This window comes from Miniopterus schreibersii, assembly GCF_964146895.1.
Source record: "Miniopterus schreibersii genome assembly, chromosome: 2".
NCBI classification, from domain to species: Eukaryota; Metazoa; Chordata; class Mammalia; order Chiroptera; family Miniopteridae; genus Miniopterus; species Miniopterus schreibersii.
In genome coordinates, this window is record NC_138102.1 from 131,859,963 (window position 1) to 131,879,788 (window position 19,826).

At 42.9% G+C, this 19,826-nt stretch overlaps 1 protein-coding gene across 2 annotated transcripts in view; it reads left to right on the forward strand.

The window, feature by feature from the left end:
- Positions 1-7,363: 7,363 nt before the first annotated feature.
- The window catches only part of WIF1 (WNT inhibitory factor 1), a 68,421-nt gene continuing 55,958 nt past the window's right edge, over positions 7,364-19,826 (forward strand). Inside the window, exons 1-2 of one of the 2 annotated variants that reach the window (XM_081127194.1) lie at positions 7,364-7,891; positions 8,372-8,511. In XM_081127194.1, the coding sequence (XP_080983320.1) occupies positions 7,744-7,891; positions 8,372-8,511 (288 nt within the window). In that variant the 5' untranslated portion in view covers positions 7,364-7,743. The remainder of the gene's footprint in view (positions 7,892-8,371; positions 8,512-19,826) is intronic. The other variant, XM_081127195.1, reaches the window with a different exon arrangement.

Sequence of the window (19,826 nt, forward strand, 5' to 3'; positions counted from 1 at the left end):
TGCCCTCCTTCTCAAAACACAGCTCAGGGTGCGGCAGATGTGCCCCAGTCTCAATCTCAACACCTGTAGTGACCAAGACAGCTTTGGCTGAGACCACGGTGCAGAGTGGCCTGCAGAAATGGCATTGACAAGATCCCCCTCTACAGCAGGCTTTGCCTTGTTCCCACACTACCGCAGTCCTGCCCCCTCAGGTACTTTGCCCCTGCCTGTCCCATTGCCTCTCTTTCAGGCCACAACTCAGAAGCCTACTTACTGCAGCCCAGCAAGCCAAGCAATGAGTGAAGAAGGCTCGGTGGAGGAGTATTGTAACTATAAGTAGAAAGCACTGCCCTGTTTGAATGGCAGTGTCTACTCACACCATCACTCACACACATCCCCTTGTAAGAGGGGATATTGGGAGGAGAAAGAAGATGGAGGCGGAGGTAACAGCTGCACCCGCCGCCTCCCGCAACCACATCAAAATTACAACTAAAATACAGAACCACCATCACTCAGAGCCTCCTGAAATCTGGCTGAACAGAAGCCCTACAAACAGGGAACTGAAGAAGCAACGAGAGCGGTAGGAGGGGCGGAGATGAGGGAAGCTTGGGGCTGGATCCTGGAGACACGGCCGCGGGCCCACACCCGGTGCCGTGGTTGAAACCCGGGAGGGAATCTCGGCGGTGGGGGTTTCCCGGAGAGTAAGGGGTCCCAGCCCCACAGCAGGGCCCAGCCCAGGGCTCCAGTCCGGGAAGAGACGTCCCCACAACTCTGGGCTGTGAAACCAGCGGGGACTGTGGCTGAGGGTCCTGGAGGCTGCGGGAGCCCCAGCAGCTCCTCTAAAGGGCCCGGCACGGACTCACTCGGACGCTCCCTCTGAGCCCAGCGCCGGGCAGCAGCCTGAAAGGACCTGGGACCCTCGGGGAGGAACTAACCTGCCTGAGATCCGGGCGAGAGCTGGAGGGGCGGCTTCCTCCCAGGCAGAAGGGCTGGCAGAGGCCATGGCTCCTTTGGCGAGTCCTCCCCGCACACGGCCGGCAGGCAGGCGCCATGTTTGAATCGCCAGCACCTGACTCCCACCTTTGGCCCCGCCCCGTGATTCCCGGAGGCCCCGCCCCTCCCCACCTGCAGCTCATCCAGGCCATTTCCAGTGGCTTTTCTATGCAGTGGCCTCTCAAGCCCCATGCTTAGGACTTTCCTAAAATCTCTCAAACAGGCAGCAGCGGGCCCCATACAGCTTGATAAGTGGCCCCAGGCCTGGCACTAGCGGCAGCCTGCATTGGCTCAGAGCTTGGCCTCTCCTGGACACCTCTAAGCCCAGCACAAGTAGCAGCCAACTACGGTTTGCTGTGTAGCTCATGCTGGGTGGCCCTGGGCAAGGCACTGGCACAGGCTGACTTTGCACCTCCCAGGAGGCCTCAGAGACAGTGCACCTGGTGGTCAGACTCAACCACGCTGGATTACAACCCTACCACATCCATGAGTGACACACTCAAGGGGCGCACTTGGTGAACACCAAAGCTCCACTGAAGTAAATCCTGCTCCATAGGGGTGTCTCCAGCACAGCAGCTCTTTGGCCGTAGTTGCAGCTGGTCCTCACAGCTGATTGGCCTGGGGGTCAGTTCCTCCCAGTGATGCCAACAGCAACCAAGGCTCAACTACAACAGGACAGTGCACACAGCCCACACAGGGGAGCATCTAGAAGGCCCAGCTCAGGTGACTGGGGAGGCTGAGCCACTGGACCCTACAGGACACCTACTACACAAAGCCACTCTACAAATTCCAGGAGACACAGCAGCTCTACCTAATACATAGAAACAAACACCTGGAAGGAGCCAAAATGTGGAGGCAAAGAAACATGTCACAAAGGAAAGAACAGAAGAAATCTCTAGAAGAGGAACTAAATGAAATAGATCCAAGCAAGCTAACAGATACAGAGTTCAGAATAATGGTTATAAGGATGCTCAAGGATATTAGTAAGGGTATGACAAAAATAATTGAGAAAATTAATGACATAATAAAGTACCAATTTGAAATGAAGGCTACGCAAACTGAAATGAAGAATAATTTACAGGGAATCAACAGTAGAGTGGAGGATGCTGAGAATCAAATTAGCAATTTGGAACATGAGGAAACAAAAACCACCCAACCAGAAGAGCAAAAAGAAAAAAGAATCCAGAAATATGAAGATAGCATAAGGAGCCTCTGGGACAACTTCAAGAGGTCCAACATTCATATTATTGGAGTGCCAGAAGGAGAATAAATAGAGCAAAAATTGAAAGCCTATTTGAAAAAATAATTACAGAAAACTTCCCCTACCTAGAGAAAGAAATAGACTTACAAGTCCAGGAAGCACAGAGGGTCCCAAACAAGAGGAACTCAAAGAGGCTCACAGCAAGACACATCATAATTAAAATGCCTAAGGTTAAAGACAAAGAGAGAATCTTAAAAGCAGCAAGAGAAAAGCAATTAATTACCTACAAGGGAGCACCCATACGACTGTCAGCTGATTTCTCAACAGAAACCTTGCAGGCCAGAAGGGAGTGGCAAGAAATATTCAAAATGATGAAAAACATGAAACTACAACCAAGATTGCTCTACCCAGCAAAGCTATCATTTAGAATTGAAGGTCAGATAAAGAGCTTCTCAGACAAGGAAAAGCTAAAGGAGTTCATCACCACCAGACCAGCACTACAGGAAATGTTGAAGTGTCTTCTTTAACAAGAAGCTGATGAACAAAAGAATCTGATGAACTAAATAGATCCAGAGACATTGACACATGTAACAAACGATCATATTTCAGAGGGAAGAGGGAAGGGGGTGGAAGGTGGGAAGAGATTAACCAAAGAAGTTATATGCATATATGCGTAACCCATGGACACAGACAATGACGGGTGAAGGCCTGGGGAGGGGGTGAGAGCAGGGTGGAGGGGGTCAATTGGGGGGAAAAAATGGGACACCTGTAATACTTTCAACAATAAAGATAATTTTTTTAAAAAAAGAGGGGATATTGCTTTAAATTTTCCTTGAAAAAGCCAGGAGAAGGCAGAAAAAGCCTTGAGAAGCTAGAAATCCAAATTTTTATGAGAAATCTTCTGATTTTCAAATGTTAGCAGCTAAGTGTTTTGAATGTAATCTAGGTATTTACTTTTTATTTTTTTAAATAACCTTTATTTTTTAGAATAGCTTTAGATTTACAGAAAAATGGCAAGGATAGATGTTCCCATGTACCCCGTACTCTGTCTTCCCTATTATTATTATTTTTAAAAATATTTTATTGATTTTTTTAGAGAGAGAGAAAGGGAGGATAGAGAGATAAAAACATTGATGAGAGAGAAACATCATCAACCTACTGCCTCCTGCATGCCCCCTACTGGGGACAGAGCCCAAACCCCAGGCATGTGTCCTAACCGGGAATCGAACCCGTGACCTCTTGGTTCATGGGTTGATGCTCAACTACTGAGCCGCACCGGATGGGCTGTTTTTCCTATTATTAACATTTTACATTAGTATGGTATATTTGTCACAATTAATGGGCCAATAGTAATACATTATTATTAATAATTTATTCAAATTTCCTTAGTTTTTATCTAATGTCCCTTTTCTGTTCCAAGATCCCATGCAGGATAGCCTGTTACCTTTAGTTGTCAAGTGTCCTCAGGCTCCTCTTGGCTGTGACAGTTTCTCAGACTTCCCTTGGTTTATGTTTGTTTGTTAATCCGCACCCAAGGATATTTTTCCATTGATTTTTTTTAGAAAGAGTGGATGGGAGGGAGGGAGGGGGAGGGGGAGGGGGAGAGAGAGAAAAAAAAATTGATTAGTTGTCTCCTGCATGCACCTGACCAGGGCTGGGATTCAAACCTGTAACCCAGGTACGCCCTTGACCTGGAATCGAACCCACTCTAACCACTGAGTCACACCGGCCAGAGTGACTGCCCTTGTTTTTAATAACCTTGACAGTTTTGAGGATTACTGGTCAGATACTTTGTAGAATGTCCCTCAATTTGGCTCTTCTGATATTTTTCTCATTAGACAGAGGTTATGGGTTTTCAGGAGAATGCCACAGAACTAAAGTACCATTCTCATCACATCATATCAAGGGTACATACTGTCAACATAACTTATCACCGCTGATGGTGACCTTGATCACCTACATGACGTAATGTTTGTCAGGTCTCTCCATTGTACAGTCACTATTTTCTCCCCTTGTAAAAGGAAGTGTCTCTGCACAGCCCACATTTAAGGAGTGGGGAGTTATGCTCCACCTCTTTGAGGACAATGTCTCTCCACAAATTATTTGGGATTCTTCTCAGCATCATCTTCCACAACCAACTCCTACTTACCTTTTTGGCTTCATCCAGCCTCCCCCCCCCCCCCCCCCAGGCTCATCATACTGCAGATCGTTACTTGCAGATCCCTGAGGAAGTCCTCCCAGAACTCAGTCTGCATTAAGAGACTTTCCTCCGAGTCCCTAAATACCCTGTGTATGGCCCCATCATGGTATGCATTCCTATTCTTTCTTAACACTCTTGCCTGTGAGACTGAGAATCTGCAAGCAGGGGCTGTCTTTTTACTTGCCTTTGCTCTGTGCCTGTACAGTGCACACATCAGACACTTAGTCAATGTTTTTTGAATGAATGAACTGAAAGACTTTTAGAATCCCAGATATGAGATTTCTTTGAATTTCCAGTCCTTCTGTCTTGCCAACAATCACAATATTCTGCCTTGTATTACTGTTACTTGGGTGCTTGTCTTCCTCATTTTAATAACTCCAATGCTCTTCAAGGGTTGGGATCCTGTTTTGTTTTTCATGTAGTTTCATGATGTTTCTTACTGCCTTTGTCTTTCATGTACTTTCTAGGACAATGTCTTGCACAAAATAGGTGTTTAATAAATCTTTTTGGAGTGAGTGAGTTATGAGCAAATAAATGAACCCACCTGCAAATGTAATTGATGAGAATAAATTACACAAGGAAAGGAAGGATAATGGACTGGAAAATAAATGATAGAATTTCTGAACTAAACAAAGTTGATTGGTAATACATTATTTCCTAGCACATTATTTCCAACTTTTTATCATGTGCAAATAAATAGTTGTATTTTTATTTGAGTGGAGAAATAAAAAAACTTCATTCTAGAATGACTGCATTCTAAATGAAAGCAAAGGCCAGTTTCACAGTTCCTTAACAGTAAGGAGAGTCAAGCCTGATTTATCTCTTAGATGGACCTTTCCCCCCAAAAATACACCCTGTTAATCTTGAAAATATCTGACTGGTGTATAACATAACATATGTTTCTTCCTTCCCTTTAAAGACCAAAAGAGTTCAAAGATTTTTTAAGTAGCATTTTTCTCTATAATAAAATATAAGTTTTCTAATTATCCACTGTTGGGGAGAAGTGAACAGAGGCCAACCATTCTGGAAGGAAAAATAATTCCTAATAGCAATACATATTACCATATCATCAACACCAAATTCAATGGATGCAGAAGGACCTCACTTAGAGGAATTTGAACTAGGAGGAAATTTAGTACCTCTTTTTCTCTACCCAAAAGGACATTTCATGAAGGATATTTTTCAATTACTAGTGTTTGATTAGAACAACCTGTAGAGGGCGTCCTTGCACCAAGAGCCATAGGGTTTGAGCAATACTAGGGGAAAAAAAATTTCAATTAAAACCACACTTTCTGGAGTCAAAGAAAATGTCTATTGTGTTGTGAAATTATCTTTAACTGGGAGGTAATTGGCATTACAATGCTGAAGTGCTTCAAAGATTGCCCAATGTATACGAATATTTATATAAATGAATATTCTCTGAAATAAAAACTAATGAAATTTTGGAAAGAAGTTAACTATTTTTATTTTAAAGAGAGAACAGCTGTGAAGCTTTGGATTCAAACAGACTTAATTATGACTTACTTACCAGTATGAGGTATAGCAGCTAAGAGCATGGGCTTTGAAATCAGGGAGCCTGGGATTTGAACCCTGACTCTGCCACTTACCAGCTAGGTAACCACACTCAACTTACTGGACCTTTTTGAGCCTTGTTTCCCCATCAATAAAATGGAAGTAGTTATAGTACGTACTTAAAAGAGCTGTGAGGCTTAAGTAAGCGCTTCAAATAAAAGTACTTTTAAAATGAAGACACTGAAAGTTCAAAAAGTCATAGGCTTATCTAAATCTCTTCAAAGATCAACAACTGTACAGCTGAAACTATTTCACAATTGGAACCGCAAATTCTGCTCTTTTTAGTCACTTCTCATGACCTATCATTTAATAACTTCTCGTGACCTAACATTTATTTAACTCAATGCATGCACATGTCCAGCTTCTCCTCTGTTTCTGTTTGTTTTTCCTTCTTGAAGTGTCCACTGCTCTACAAAGCACTGAGTGAAACACCAGCCCAGCCCAGACACTCAGTCCTTGGGGCATTTGCTGCAGCATCTGGGTGCTAAAGAACAAAGAGAAGTAAACAACCCTTTCCTGAGTCTGTTATATTTCTGTAAAACAAAAAAAAAAAATAGCCCAAACCTTTTGCTTCTGTTTTCTTTGCTCATCCAGGGGACTCGGTAGGGGGAAAGGTAAGTCCTTCCTGCTGGGGTCGGGTGGGTGTGTCAGGCCGCCAGCCAAGTACTCTTCCCGCAGGCAAGGCCAGAGCCTGGGTCTTGGGCTCAAGCGCCTGGGATTTCAGTACCAGCGCTCGCCTCCAAGTTTTTGTGAAACACCAGCAAATAGAAAGATATTCACAACTTTCGGGAGCCCTGCTCCTGAGGGGTCGGGGAATCCCGTTGTCCAGAGCCCAGGGACTTCTTCCTGGCGCTGCTGGGTTAGCAGAGAGAGGGCCTCCCCAGCTGGCAGCGCACCTCCATGGCGCCTGAATCAGAGCCCTGCCCGGAGTCGAGCCCAGTGCCTGCAACCGGGGCTCACTGGACGCTGGAGTCTCGGGTTTAAACGCACGGGAACGCGCAAAATGTCAGCGTAGCGCGCATCGGAGAGGATAGGGTTTGCAGAGAGAAATGACAGGCGGAAAGGGAGAGTGGGAGAATAGGCGCCTTTATTTAGCACCGGGGTAGAAACGGGACTCTTCATCATCATCATCACCATCATCATCATCTTCGGCGCTCAATCAAGTCCCGGGATCTCAGCTCCCCTCACTTCCCTCCACCCAAGCCTCGCCCGCTGGAGTCACGGGCGAGTGTCGTCCCCAGGGGTCCCTCGGGACACCCTTTTCCACAACCGCCCCCACCACGCGCCCCCTTTGCGCCTGCTAGCGCTCGGCCCTCCGCCGTGTCCATGCAGCCCGGCGGGCACCGCGCCGCCCCGCCCCGCCCCCGCGCGCCCCGCCCACCCCGCCCCGCCCCGCGCGCCCCGCAGCGCCCCCCAGTGGCTGCTGGCTGGCTCTCGCCACTCCTCGCACGCACCCCGCTGGCGCCCGCCCTTCCCGCTCTTCCTCTCTCGCCGTATTTAACCCTCTGGCTGTGGGTCTCGCCGCGCGTGCTTGCCGGCATCGGCTGCCCTGCCAGCCTCGCGTCTCTGCTGTCCCCTGTCGCTCCTGCGCCCCCTCCTCTGGCCCGCGCGCCGGCTCTTTCCCTCCCGCCTCCTCCAGCTCTCCCGGGCGCGCTCGCAGCGAGCGGGGGCTCCGCGCCCAGCCGTCTAAGCGGGAACAGCTCGGGCTGAGCGCGGCTGGACCGCCGCAGGTTGGGGTCGGTGCGGCGGGAGGAGGTCAGCGCGGGAGCCACCAGCGAGGGGTCCGGAGCGGAGCAGCATGGCCCGCAGGAGCGCCCTCCCCGCCGCCGCGCTCGGGCTCTGCAGCATCCTCCCGTGCCTGCTGGTGCTGCGCGCCGAGGTCGGGCCGCCGCGGGAGGAGAGCCTGTACCTGTGGATCGACGCCCACCAGGCGAGGGTGCTCATAGGTAAGGCCCCAAGCCCCGCGCCTCCCTCGGCCCGGTCTGCACTCTTTCCAGCTCTTCCATGAAAGGAGACATGCATGCATTTAGTATGTTTTCCAAACTTAATTTCCGAGGAAGATTGCTGCCCCCCCTCTAATGAGCTATTTTCCATCTGAAAGCATGTAAACTTCTCTCTCGGGGAAACCTAAGCCGTTCTGGTGTTCTGAGGCTGTTGCGAGTTCCTACAACCCTCCGCTTTTCGGTGGACCCAGCATTTGGTGGCACCGGTTAACTCCGCGTCTCCTCCTCCCGGAAAGCATGTGCCTGTTGGCATCCTTCTTACCACAGGCAGGGGAGCATGAATGGGCACCGAGGCAGGTGCTTTGTGAAGAGCAATGGCCCCTACTCATTCTTTGGTGGTGCTCTTGCATGCAGTGCTGATTTGGATTCTTTGAAGTCCACCTAGTTTGATAGTGTTGTTTATTTATTTATTTTTTAAACCAGGATTTGAAGAAGATATCCTGATTGTTTCAGAGGGGAAAATGGCCCCTTTCACACATGATTTCAGAAAAGCACAACAGAGAATGCCAGCGATTCCTGTCAATATCCATTCCATGAATTTTACCTGGCAAGCTGCAGGCCAGGTAAGTTCTGATAACCAGAAAGGGTAGAGAAAATACCCTCTAATATTTCTACTGACTAATGGCAGGTAAAAATAATACTGTATATAGTGTGTAGTCTGGTAAGAACGGTTTCTCATCTGATCTCCAAAGCAAATAAAGAATTAACTCCCATTTATTTAAACATGTCATATAAATTAAGGATTCCCAAAAGAAAAGGGTAAGCATTGTGCCAAAAAACTCACTATTTTTGGTAAGATTCAGTGTCTTCAGGCTGCTGGGACAGAAAGACCTCAAATACCAACGTCACTTCTTTCTGTGATTATTGACATTATAATTTAACATAATATTTAAAAGGCTCCTTTTCCCCCGTAGCATATGACGTGTATACTTTACAATCCATTTTAAAGCCTATAAGTATTTTTGACATTGTACATTTGAAAAAATTGGTATGTTGAATGTTATTTACTGGAATGATGTGAATGCTATAGATTTCTGGTAGAAGTTCACAGACGCAAAAAGTGTCATATAAGAACATTTGTAAAATATTGCAGGCTATTGACTTTTTCAAGTTACCATTTAAATAATTTTTATATGGAAAAAGAAAACTGCAATATATTTTTATAAAGAAGTATTCCTTTTATTTCCTAGCACATTAGCATCTTTTATATGTTACCTTTTGTACAGTTTCAGTATAACATACATGACCTCTAAATGACAAATGGTAAGTAATAAATTCTTTTGCTCATTGGTTGGTAAAATGTGTCTACTGTGAAAAGCATTGTAATTTTAATTAAAATCACATTTTCAGGGTTTTTAAATTCTCAAATAACTTAAATGGATATATTTCATGAAGTGTGATCCAGAAAAAAATCTTTATAAAAAGTAACTATTTTGAATTGAGAAACCACATTGATTCCCTTTAATTACCTGTTATAGTTTGGGCATGACCATTTTAGCTGTCTCTTGTCTCTCAGATCTGTTCTCTCATCTTTCTTTTCTAAAGTAGATCAAATATAAACCCTTTGACACTTCCATTGATGCAACCAAAACAACAACAAAAACAAAAACACCTGACAGAGATGTTTCATATCCACTGAATTCATAGCAAGAAGGCCTTCTATTCTGATACCCCCACTTTGCAGATAAGTTCACTGAGGCTCTTACTGCTCATAGGGAGATTATTGCTTTTCTTCCTACAATTCCCTCTTTATAGATGCTTTATGGACAATTAATTTTGAAATATTGTTAAACCAGTAATAAATTAATAAATGGCCTTTTAATTATCTTTTTGTTTCACCTGAATATGTTTACTTGGGTTTGACCAGTGTCAAATGGGATCAATGTTAATTCCATGTTTTTAAAAAGAACTTTTTCCTTACCTATACTTTTATGGGTTCATAAGAACCATTAAAAAGTAGCTTGACTTGCATCTCTCCCTAGATGAAAGGGTTTGGTAACTGTAGGAGAAGCAGAAAATGTCAATAGCTTTTATGTATTAATTATTTACTTATTTATTTTTCATCTGAGTTTATCTTCCAAATAATGGAATTTGAAGCAATGGCTTAAATTTCATGTTATCTCCCTTGTTGCTTTATAGCATAGTGTGTGTTTGCAGACATTGGCATGTTGTTGAGTACAAAATAGATTGCATATCAAACAGCCTCAGGAATAGTTCTTGTAGGGGATTAGAGAAGATGGTAGAACTGGCATGGAGATGAAGCTCCAAGCATCTTTTTCCTCCTGTTTGGGTGTGATTACCCATGTGGATTACCTCATCATGCCGGACAGGGTTAGCACCTCGGTTAACTTATCTGGCTCTGTGCTCAGTCTGCTCTGGAGAGGTTACCACAGACACCTGTGAAATGTGGTGTCTGTTGTTCTTAGGGAGGAGGGTAGTGAGGGGATAGGATCTTTACAATGCCAAACAGCAAGATGCTTAAAAATATTATTTAAATTTGACCCATTTTACTCAATAAAGTTATATGATTCCAGCACCATCATTTTTGAAATGCATGGAAATTATGAAGGTGGGAAAAATAATGACTTCCATACCAATTAAATATCTTGAAAGGCATCTCTGGCTAAAGCCAAACCACATCAAAACATCTACATGGAAAATGAAAAGTTTTCCATGACCTAGTTATTTCATCCCAATAATATCAAACATTTAGGGATTTCAACACAAGCAAAACACATAGCTGATTAATGAAAATTTAAACTTAACATTTAAGTGTTTTGGTAACATGTGAAGAAAGTTAAAATAACTTTAGGCTTGAAGACCTCATAGAGGCAATAATAGGTGTTATCTACTTTCCATAAATGATCATTCCAATAACCCAAGGTGTTCTTAGGACCATTTAAAATAACTTTCATGTTCTACTTCAAATAAAAACAAATAAAAATTACAGTAATATTCATTTCTCTACATCAGGTTGGTCAAGGTGGTTTTTAAAAAGTGTTTTTAGTATGTAGAGAATTATACATACTCTTATGTGGCTGATGCATGTTGGCTCTTTCGCAGGACAATTCAAATCTGATGGCAGAAGTTTTGATCTAGGTCCCTAGACTGGGAAATTTTACTTCCAGAGGTTTATCCTAAGGAAATAATAATCATAGATCTGAGTAAAAATTTAAGTGCAAGACTTTTCCTCACCATGCTTTTTATAAAAGTAAAAAAATGGATGGAACCTAGAGGTCCAGTGATAGTGTCAGGAGAATACAATGAAGCATTCATGAGAATATTCTAGACACCTACTCAATGCCATGGAAAGATGTTCATGACAAATTGTCAGTAGTCCGTAACAGCATATTTTGTTTGCATTACAAAATATGTAGGCAGACGTAGGAAAAAACATTTGATAAATGTCTGATCCTCCAAGGTGTAAACATTGTTTACATCCTTGTATATTACATTTTGTTTTTTCCACAACGAATGTGCATTGATTTATAATTTAAAAAATTATTTTATGTTACATGTGTGTCAAAAGGTGTACGTTTAAAATTGTATGATGTCTGTACTATAGTTTATATATGTTTATTATCTATTATCACTACATGTCACTCAACAAAATGGTAAAACAAATGATTTTCATGGCTGATCATAACTATCGATCCCAAAGAATTCCCTAATGCATATCAGATCATCACCAGTATCTTTTGAGATCCCAAATAATCTGCTTTGGAAGGCTTTCCTGCCTGAAATCAAATTACTTGACCTCTTCCCCTTCCTGAAATCCTCATTTTCCATGGAAAACCCTGTCTCTACTTTATTATCCATTTAAAATGCTCATTTTTGCCCTAGCTGTTTTGGCTCAGTGGTTAGAGCATCGGCCTGCAGACTGAAGGGTCCTGGGTTCGATTCTAGCCAAGAGCACTTACCTCAGTTGCAGGCCTGATCCCTGGCCCTGGTCAGGGCTCATGCAGGAGGCAACCAACCAATCTCTCTCTCTCTCTCTCTCCCTTCCACTCTCTCTGAAAAGCAATGGAAAAAATATCCTCGGGCGAGGGTTAAATAAATAAATAATAAAATACTCATTTTCTGTCATGCTTCTTCTCAAGGCTTTTAGATGAGAAGAATTTCTACTAAAGAGGCTTAGTCTTAAAGGATTTTTAGTAATTAAGGAAAAATACTCTTTATTACTGTATATAACTTTTAATAGTTGATATTTTTCAATGAAGCATTCCTTATTCTAATATTCCCCTGAATTTGAGACAGATAGAGGCCATGAGCAACCATTTCAGTTTTCTAAACTACTCACTAATTAAACATTTTATTTGGAAAATAACCCTTCCTAAACCTAATGGCTTTCAAATAAAATTTTAATGAGAAGTTTTGTTGGACAAATCTGAATTCTCATATTAGGACACCGTTACAGATTTCCATATGAACCAATTTTGTATAAGGCCAAAATTTTTCATCTATATAGATTATACAACAAATGTGTGTTTAATAAAATCTTATAACATTTGTAAAGATCATATAGACTTGATCTTAATAACTCTAATATATTCTATGACCTACATTACAATGCTAAGTTACTATGAATCTAGAACCTAGTTAACAGGACATCTCTTTTTATGCTGGCTTTTTTAGCAGTGGTAATGGATTTATGCTGAGCCATCTATACTAGTTTTCCAACCTCCTTGTGACCAAATGGGCTGGGGTGAAATTGGTGTCTATGGAATAGAAATTCTCTGGGTGAAGGTAATGGGCCAATATTAACTTCAAACCTACCACCTGGATTACTACCAAGTTCTAATCACTTGTGCCAACAGATCCAGATCTTAGAATAAGCTCTGGGGTCTTATAGGAGCCACAGTTCTTATAACCACCAGAAGTCAGTGATATAGCTTCATTTTACTCAATTTCAAAATGTTTAAAACAAAAATTAAAAGTATTGCTGTGGGTACAGGAGAGGAAGAGCAGAATTTTGTCTGTTCTCCTGGGAGGTGGGTGGTCATGTGTATATTGTAGAATTGATTTTATTGGATTGATCTGCAGAAATGTGCTACTTTGTTTTATGTATAACCATCGAAAATGGGAAATATCAGATATGCTGAAGATACAGTGTATCAGTGAGATATTTTCCAACATGTAAGGTTAATTATAAATGTGTTCATAACCCTAGCTAGCTCCCTGTCAATTAAAAACAAAACTTCTTGAATTATTGAATACTGCCAAAAATAATAACAATAAGAAGAAACCAAGTCTAAAGAAAGCTTGAGAACTTTGCCTGGATAGCGGTGTCTTTGTGAATAATTCCTGTCAGTAGCACCCACATTCAGCTTTAAAATGAGGAAAATTCCATTGGGGAAAGAAGAAGTCAGAAACAGGCTATTTTCCTGACAGGTGACTCACATTTTTTGCTGAGTTACAAAAAAAAAAAAAAAGAATCCCTCCATTGTTTCTGTAACATCAACTAGATAATCCAATTCTGTCATTAAAATGCCTGTACAGCTCCAGATAGCTTGTTTTTGCAATGTAGGGTTTGATATGATGTAACACTGGTCCCGTTAAACTGGCTGCAGTTTGCAGTCTCAAATTTCCCATTAGACTGGTTGGGTTAAGGAGACCTGTATTAAAATACTTTTTTCCCTTCCTTTCTCCCCATGACAAAAATCAAAGAAAAACAATAGTGAATTTAAATTCAAGTACCTCTTCTCCCTCTTCAAAGGAGCTGCCAAATACCCTTAAACACTTCCTTTCAACTCTGAAGCTATGGTAACACTTATTATTAGTAGCATTATTTAAATCCCTTAATGTATACTGTCCACATTTTTTCCTAATGGAGTTATGATTGTTTTGGTAGTTACAGCCCAAGTGGCTGCATACCTCCGCACTCCTGGGGTCTGCCTCATACCTTCCCGGTGGTTTTATATCACCAAATGGAGGAAATGCCTTGTTTTTTGACCTCTGTTCCATGGTTTCAAAGTGGGAATGTGAATATGTTTACATACTGTGGGCATGATTTTTTTTTTTTTTTTAAAGAAGGTACTCATATCAAAAGCGCAGCTTTAAACCTTTAATGTTTAGATTCTGCTCTGCGGTGGTGTTTTGCATTGTGGTGTTGTGGACATGCCACTAGGGATCAAAGAGTAATTCTGCAGAGAGCCCATTTCATTTAGCAAAGCAGGCATGTGCCAGCCATCTGTTGTATCTGCTGATAGAAAACAGCAGTAAGTTTCTCAAACTTTTGCCAGAAAAAAAAAGGGGGGGCTTTATTGCTTAGAGGAGATGAGTTACAAGGTACCTTGTAAGCAACATCTGGTTCTATAGCGACTTACATGGCATAAATGTAAACTCCGCGGTGTCTTCCTTACACAGTGGTGTAAAGGCACATAAACAGATCCTTCACCGCTATCCTCCGTGTTTATTCCCGACTTTAAAATGCCTGCACAAATAAAAATCTTTTAAGTGGTCATGGTGAAGCGAAAGGTATGATATTCAATAAAGCATTTCGTTTTGGAGTAAATTCATTTAACCTGAATGCCCCTGATGACTAGGAGGGGTGTTGTGAAGGGAAGAGACTGGGAATCGATCAAGGGTTCAGAGAAAATGCTTCATCCTGTAGCCGGAGCTCTGTCAGGTCAGGGCTTCTTTGGCTGCCGTAATGAAACCAACTTGCCCCACTGGCCAACATGGGAGTCATTTGGTCGCATTCCCTTAGTGGATGGGGAGTTTTTTCCCCATGCAGCAGTTTCTGTCTGTAGCAAGCACTCAGTCAACAAACACAGACACTGAGTCAGTCACAGATTGTACAGAGAGGGGTAAACATGGCCCTTCCCCTCAGGGAGCGCAGAGTCTGGGAAACAAATACTCATCACACTGGGTGAAGTGAGGTTGGACAGTAGAGGACTGGCTGAGAGCACAAAGAGGGCCACTCTTTTCCCTGCCTGGAGGAGGGAGGGAGCCAGGAGCTCTTCCCTGCTCGCTGCTCGGCCTTGTCTGAGTAATTCCTGAAGGCAGGGGGCCTTCATCACACCAGCAAGGAGGCAAACGCCTTCACGTGGAGAGCTCAGATTGTTCCAGCGCTTGGAGGCCTCCTTAAAGGGAAGGCATGTTCTAGGTCATCGTGAGGGCCCTCCCATCCCGTCTGAGAGGGAAAGGAAATTCAGTGAAGGGGACTTCAAGGTCAGATGATGGAGAAAGATTCTGGGGGAGGACAAGAAGATGGAAACAATTCAGGGAGGCTTCTCTCTTCTCAGCTGTGAACAGAATAGTCTCAGCATTTTGCCACTTTGTCCCAAGGATGTATTGAGTCAGTCTTTGGTTTATGTGTTGGGGGGACAATGGCTTTTCCACAACCATTATTTAGCTCTTCTTTTTTTAATTTTTTTTAAAAAAATGTATCTTTATTGATTTCAGAGAGAGGGAGGGGGAGAGAGAGAGAAACATCAATGATGAGAGAGTCATTGATCGGCTGCCTCCTGCATGCTCCCCACTGGGGATCGAGCCCGAAATCCAGGCATGTGTCCTGACTGGGAATCGAACCTCAGTCTCCTGGGTCATAATTTGGTCACATGTTCAACCACTGAGCCATGCCCGGCCGGGCTAGCTCTTCTTTTTAACTAAACTTTTGGAAGAGTTTGTGATGATTAGATTAGCTCCAGACTAATTTTTTCAGTGACCAGGACATGGAACTATAAAACAAAAACAAAAAAACCTATAAAAAATTGCTTTTTTTTTTTTTAGTGCATAGGACTTTTAAAAAAGCAATTTAATTTTCTAATAGAACCTAGAACTTTGAACTTAATGTATAACAAAGCTTAAATAAGGAAAATAATGTTATTTTGAAAAAGAATTGACTTAGCATCTATTTTCAACTCTTATACTAGTCTTTAAAGTATCATGAGAAGTATAATAAAGGTATCGGGATTACATTTGGTTGGGGATCCTTTAGTTTAAATAATGAGAGGTTGAACACTAGAAATGGATTTATTTAAAATAAGCATGCTTCTTCAAGTATTCTATTTTCTTTGAAAACTTATTAAAATTCAAAAGTCTAGAACAATTTCTGTTCTTCCTTGTTTTTCTTAGATATATATCAGATAGATATATAGATGTCAGCATTCTGAGCTGTGCATTTTGTCTTTTTTTCCCAATATTATGGACGAATATGATTAAAGACTCTTGGAAATTTTCAGGCATCTTTTGAAACCCATTTACCTGAACAGAGCATCACAGGGCAGCTGTGTGTTGTGGGCCTGGGAGAGGGGATGGACTAGGAAGTCAGTTCTTAGCTGGCAGCATTGGAGAGGAGCTAAACCCAGCCCTTGCTTAGCTGCTCTGGGCCAGAACTCAGATCATGCCCTGGGGGAAAACCGTGCCTGAGAAGCAATTCCCTGCCCTTGAGAAAATTAGAAGCTAACTGGAGAGGAGGATATATATAAACAGATCACCTTAATGATTCCTATTAAGTGGTATTGTGGAAGTTCTGAGACATTTCCAGGTTATAATGAGCGCCCAGAGGAGTAACTCCGAGCTGAGACTGATTTGAGTTAGCCAAGCAAAAACCTGGGAGAGGGAATGAATTTCAGGGAACTGAAATACCTTGAGGCAAGGCATAGAGTCCAGAAATACATTATTTGGGGAACTAGTCCTTTGGTGTGACTGGAGTGTACATGCAAGGTGGGAAGTGGAGACATAGGCAGGGGCTAGGTCCTAAAGGACTTTGTCCAGCATGAAAGCACTTGGGACTTACTCTATAAGCAATATTAAGTCAATCCATGGAAAAGTATAAAGCAGAGAGCAATAGGGTCAGAGTTACATATTTAGATCATCTTGTCAGCAGGATGGCAAAGAGCTTCAAGGGGAGTTGACTATAAGGGGAGAAATCAGGGATATGAGATACAAAATCAGGGGAGAAGGGAAGGGGAAAATGGATCGGGGAAATATTTAGGAGATAACAATCTGAAAGTCTTGATGCTGGGAAGAAGGAACCCCTCATTGCTTCCACACTCTGCTTTACTAACTTGGCAGTAGCTCTGTTAGCCTTTCTCTCCTATCCCCCAAGCCCATCCTTCCTGCCTCAGGGCCTTTGCACATGAAGCTTCCTCCACTTAAATGTACTCCTGCCTTATTTCTGTGTGGCTTGCTCCCATGTTTCCCCCATGACTGATCAAATGGGGGATTTTGATCCTTTAAGAGACTTTCCCTGACTTCCCTCTATAAACACTTCTCAGTTTCCTTCTCTACTGTCTATCTTTTATGGCACTTAGTATAATAATACTTGATTATATTTTATTTTAATTGTTTGACTCTCCCATTCAATGTAAGCTCATGAGAGCAAGGACTTTGCCCTGTTAACCATATAACTCCAGCTCCTGGAACAACTCCTCACACACAACAAGCAGTCAGTAACTATTTTTTGAATGAATACTTGAAGTAGGTCCCATTATTATTCCCATTTGATAGATAAAGCAGTGGAGACACAGAGGAGCAGTGGAAGCACAGGCAGGACTCAGAGCTGGGATTCCAACCTAGGAGTTGGGATTCAAACCTAGTCCTTTCTCTGATAAGTGCTAAATAGGGGTGTGAACACAGAGCGATCTCTGGGAACACGGAGGAGAAAACAGCTCATTTTGGCTGAGGAAGTAGGGGGAAGGCTTCACCGGAGAAGATGTAATAATAGAACTAGGACTTGAAGGATGCTCTTGAAGCTGTTTAATCAGCTGAGGCGGGAGTGAGGCGGGAGGAAGGTTATCACAGACAAAGGCGAGGGAGTTGTGAGAGTGCGTTCCGGGAGAGGCTAATGGTGCCCGAGACTGGGCCTTGATGTGTGGAAGGAAGAATACTGGGGCCTGGGCAGAGACGATGAAGCTGGACATTTGGTAAGGCCAGATGGAGGAACACCAGATAGAAACCATGGGAGGTCGCGCGACTCAGTTCTTTTATCTATAAGAAAAGCAGTGTGGATTACCTCCAAACTCCTTCCAAATTCTAAATATTATGATTCTATTTCTTCTTTTTTTAAAAATCCTCACCCGAGGATATTTTTTCCTTTGCTTTTCAGAGAGAGAGGGAGGGAGGGAAAGGGAGGAACATCAGTATGAGAGACACATCGATTGGTTGCCTCCCTCTGGGGACCAGGGATCGAGCCTGCAACTGAGGTATGTGCCCTTGGCTGGAATCAAACCCAGGACCCTTCAGTCCACAGGCCGATGCTCTAACCACTGGGCCAAACCAGCTAGGGCATGATTCTATTTCTTTTTTTTTTTTTTAAATATATCTTTATTGATTTCAGAGAGAGGAAAGGAGATGGAGAGAGAGAGACAGAAACACCAATGATGAGAGTCATTGATTGGCTGCAGCCCACAAACCCGGGCATGTGCCCTGACCGGGAATCGAACCCCGATCGCCTGGATCCCAGGTCGATGCTCAACCGCCGAGCCACGCCGGCCGGGCATGATTCTATTTCTTAAGTAAAACATCTTCAGTCATTTAACACTTATGGTAATATCTTTATACAAACTGGAATATCTGTTTCTATGTTTTTAAAAATCAAGACAGAAAGATTCTTCCTCCAAGATTGTTTTGTCAAATATTTAAAAAGACTCATCTCAGGATACTCCTTATTTATCCTATGTTAATAGTAGTAATCAATACTTACATAATGCCTATTCTGGGCCAGACACTGTTCTAAGCACTTACAGATATGATCTCATCAGCTCCTCACAACAGCCCTGAGGTAGGCACTGTCCTTACCCTAATTCATAGATGAGCAGACTAGAACATAAGGAAGTCAGATTACTCACCCAAGACCCTATAGCTAAGAGCACTTAAGTACATATTTATTATACACTTCGGAGATCTTTCTTTGACAACTTTTTAAATGTCTTCTCATTTCAAAACAGTAACAATTCAAAGACATTTATCAATGCTTACTGTGCCCTGGGTTCTGAGAATACACATTATAATTGACCGACCTGCCTTCTGGGAGTTCGCCAGCTGGTGGTGCAGACTGTGGTGTCAGTAAGGCAATCATAATAATTGTGATAAGTTCTCAGGGCCGACATGTGCAGTTGGACAAGGCTTTTCGTTGCATAAGAGAAGCTGAACAAAGCAGCTAGTTCGACCCGACCAAGTTGAAATCCAGCCCACACTTCATTTGTCAAGTCTTATAGCTGGACACAGAGCTTCAGAGGTGAGAAGGAACACGTCTACCTAATATGCACAGAGCCTTCATAGGGCCCAGCTGTGGCCCCCATTAAATACCTTAAGAAAAATCCTATGGGAGCATAAAGTGAGAGGATTTGCCATTGATCGGGTAAATTTACAATTATGTATATTCTGGAGAAAATATAGCAGAAGAGGTAACATCTAAACTGGGTCACAAAAGATGATCCGTAGGCAGAGAGTGACCAAGGCAGGTGGGGATGAAATGGGCATTCGAGGTATACTGATGATCCCCAGGGAGGTACACAAGATTCAGAATCACCGGTGTAGTTGGAAAATGATAGTTCAGAATGGCTGGGGTTTGTGGAACAGACCTGAATAATATAGATCTAAAAAAGTGTGGCTCAGCGGTTGAGCGTCGACCTAGGATCCAGGCGATCAGGGTTCGATTCCCAGGCAGGGCACATGCCCGGGTTGCGGGCTTGCTCCCCAGTCGGGGGCGTGCAGAAGGCAGCTGATCAATGACTCATCGTTGATGTTTCTATCTCCCTCTCCTCTCCTCTCTCTGAAATCAATAAAGATTTTTTTTTTTTTTTAAATTGCGATTTGTTTTTAAGTCAAAAGTTTGGGAAGATTATGATGACTTCTGTATGCCATAGTTGGCTTGTCTTTTAGAAAATGGGGAGCCACTGAAAGTTGAAAAGTAGATAATAAAATCCTA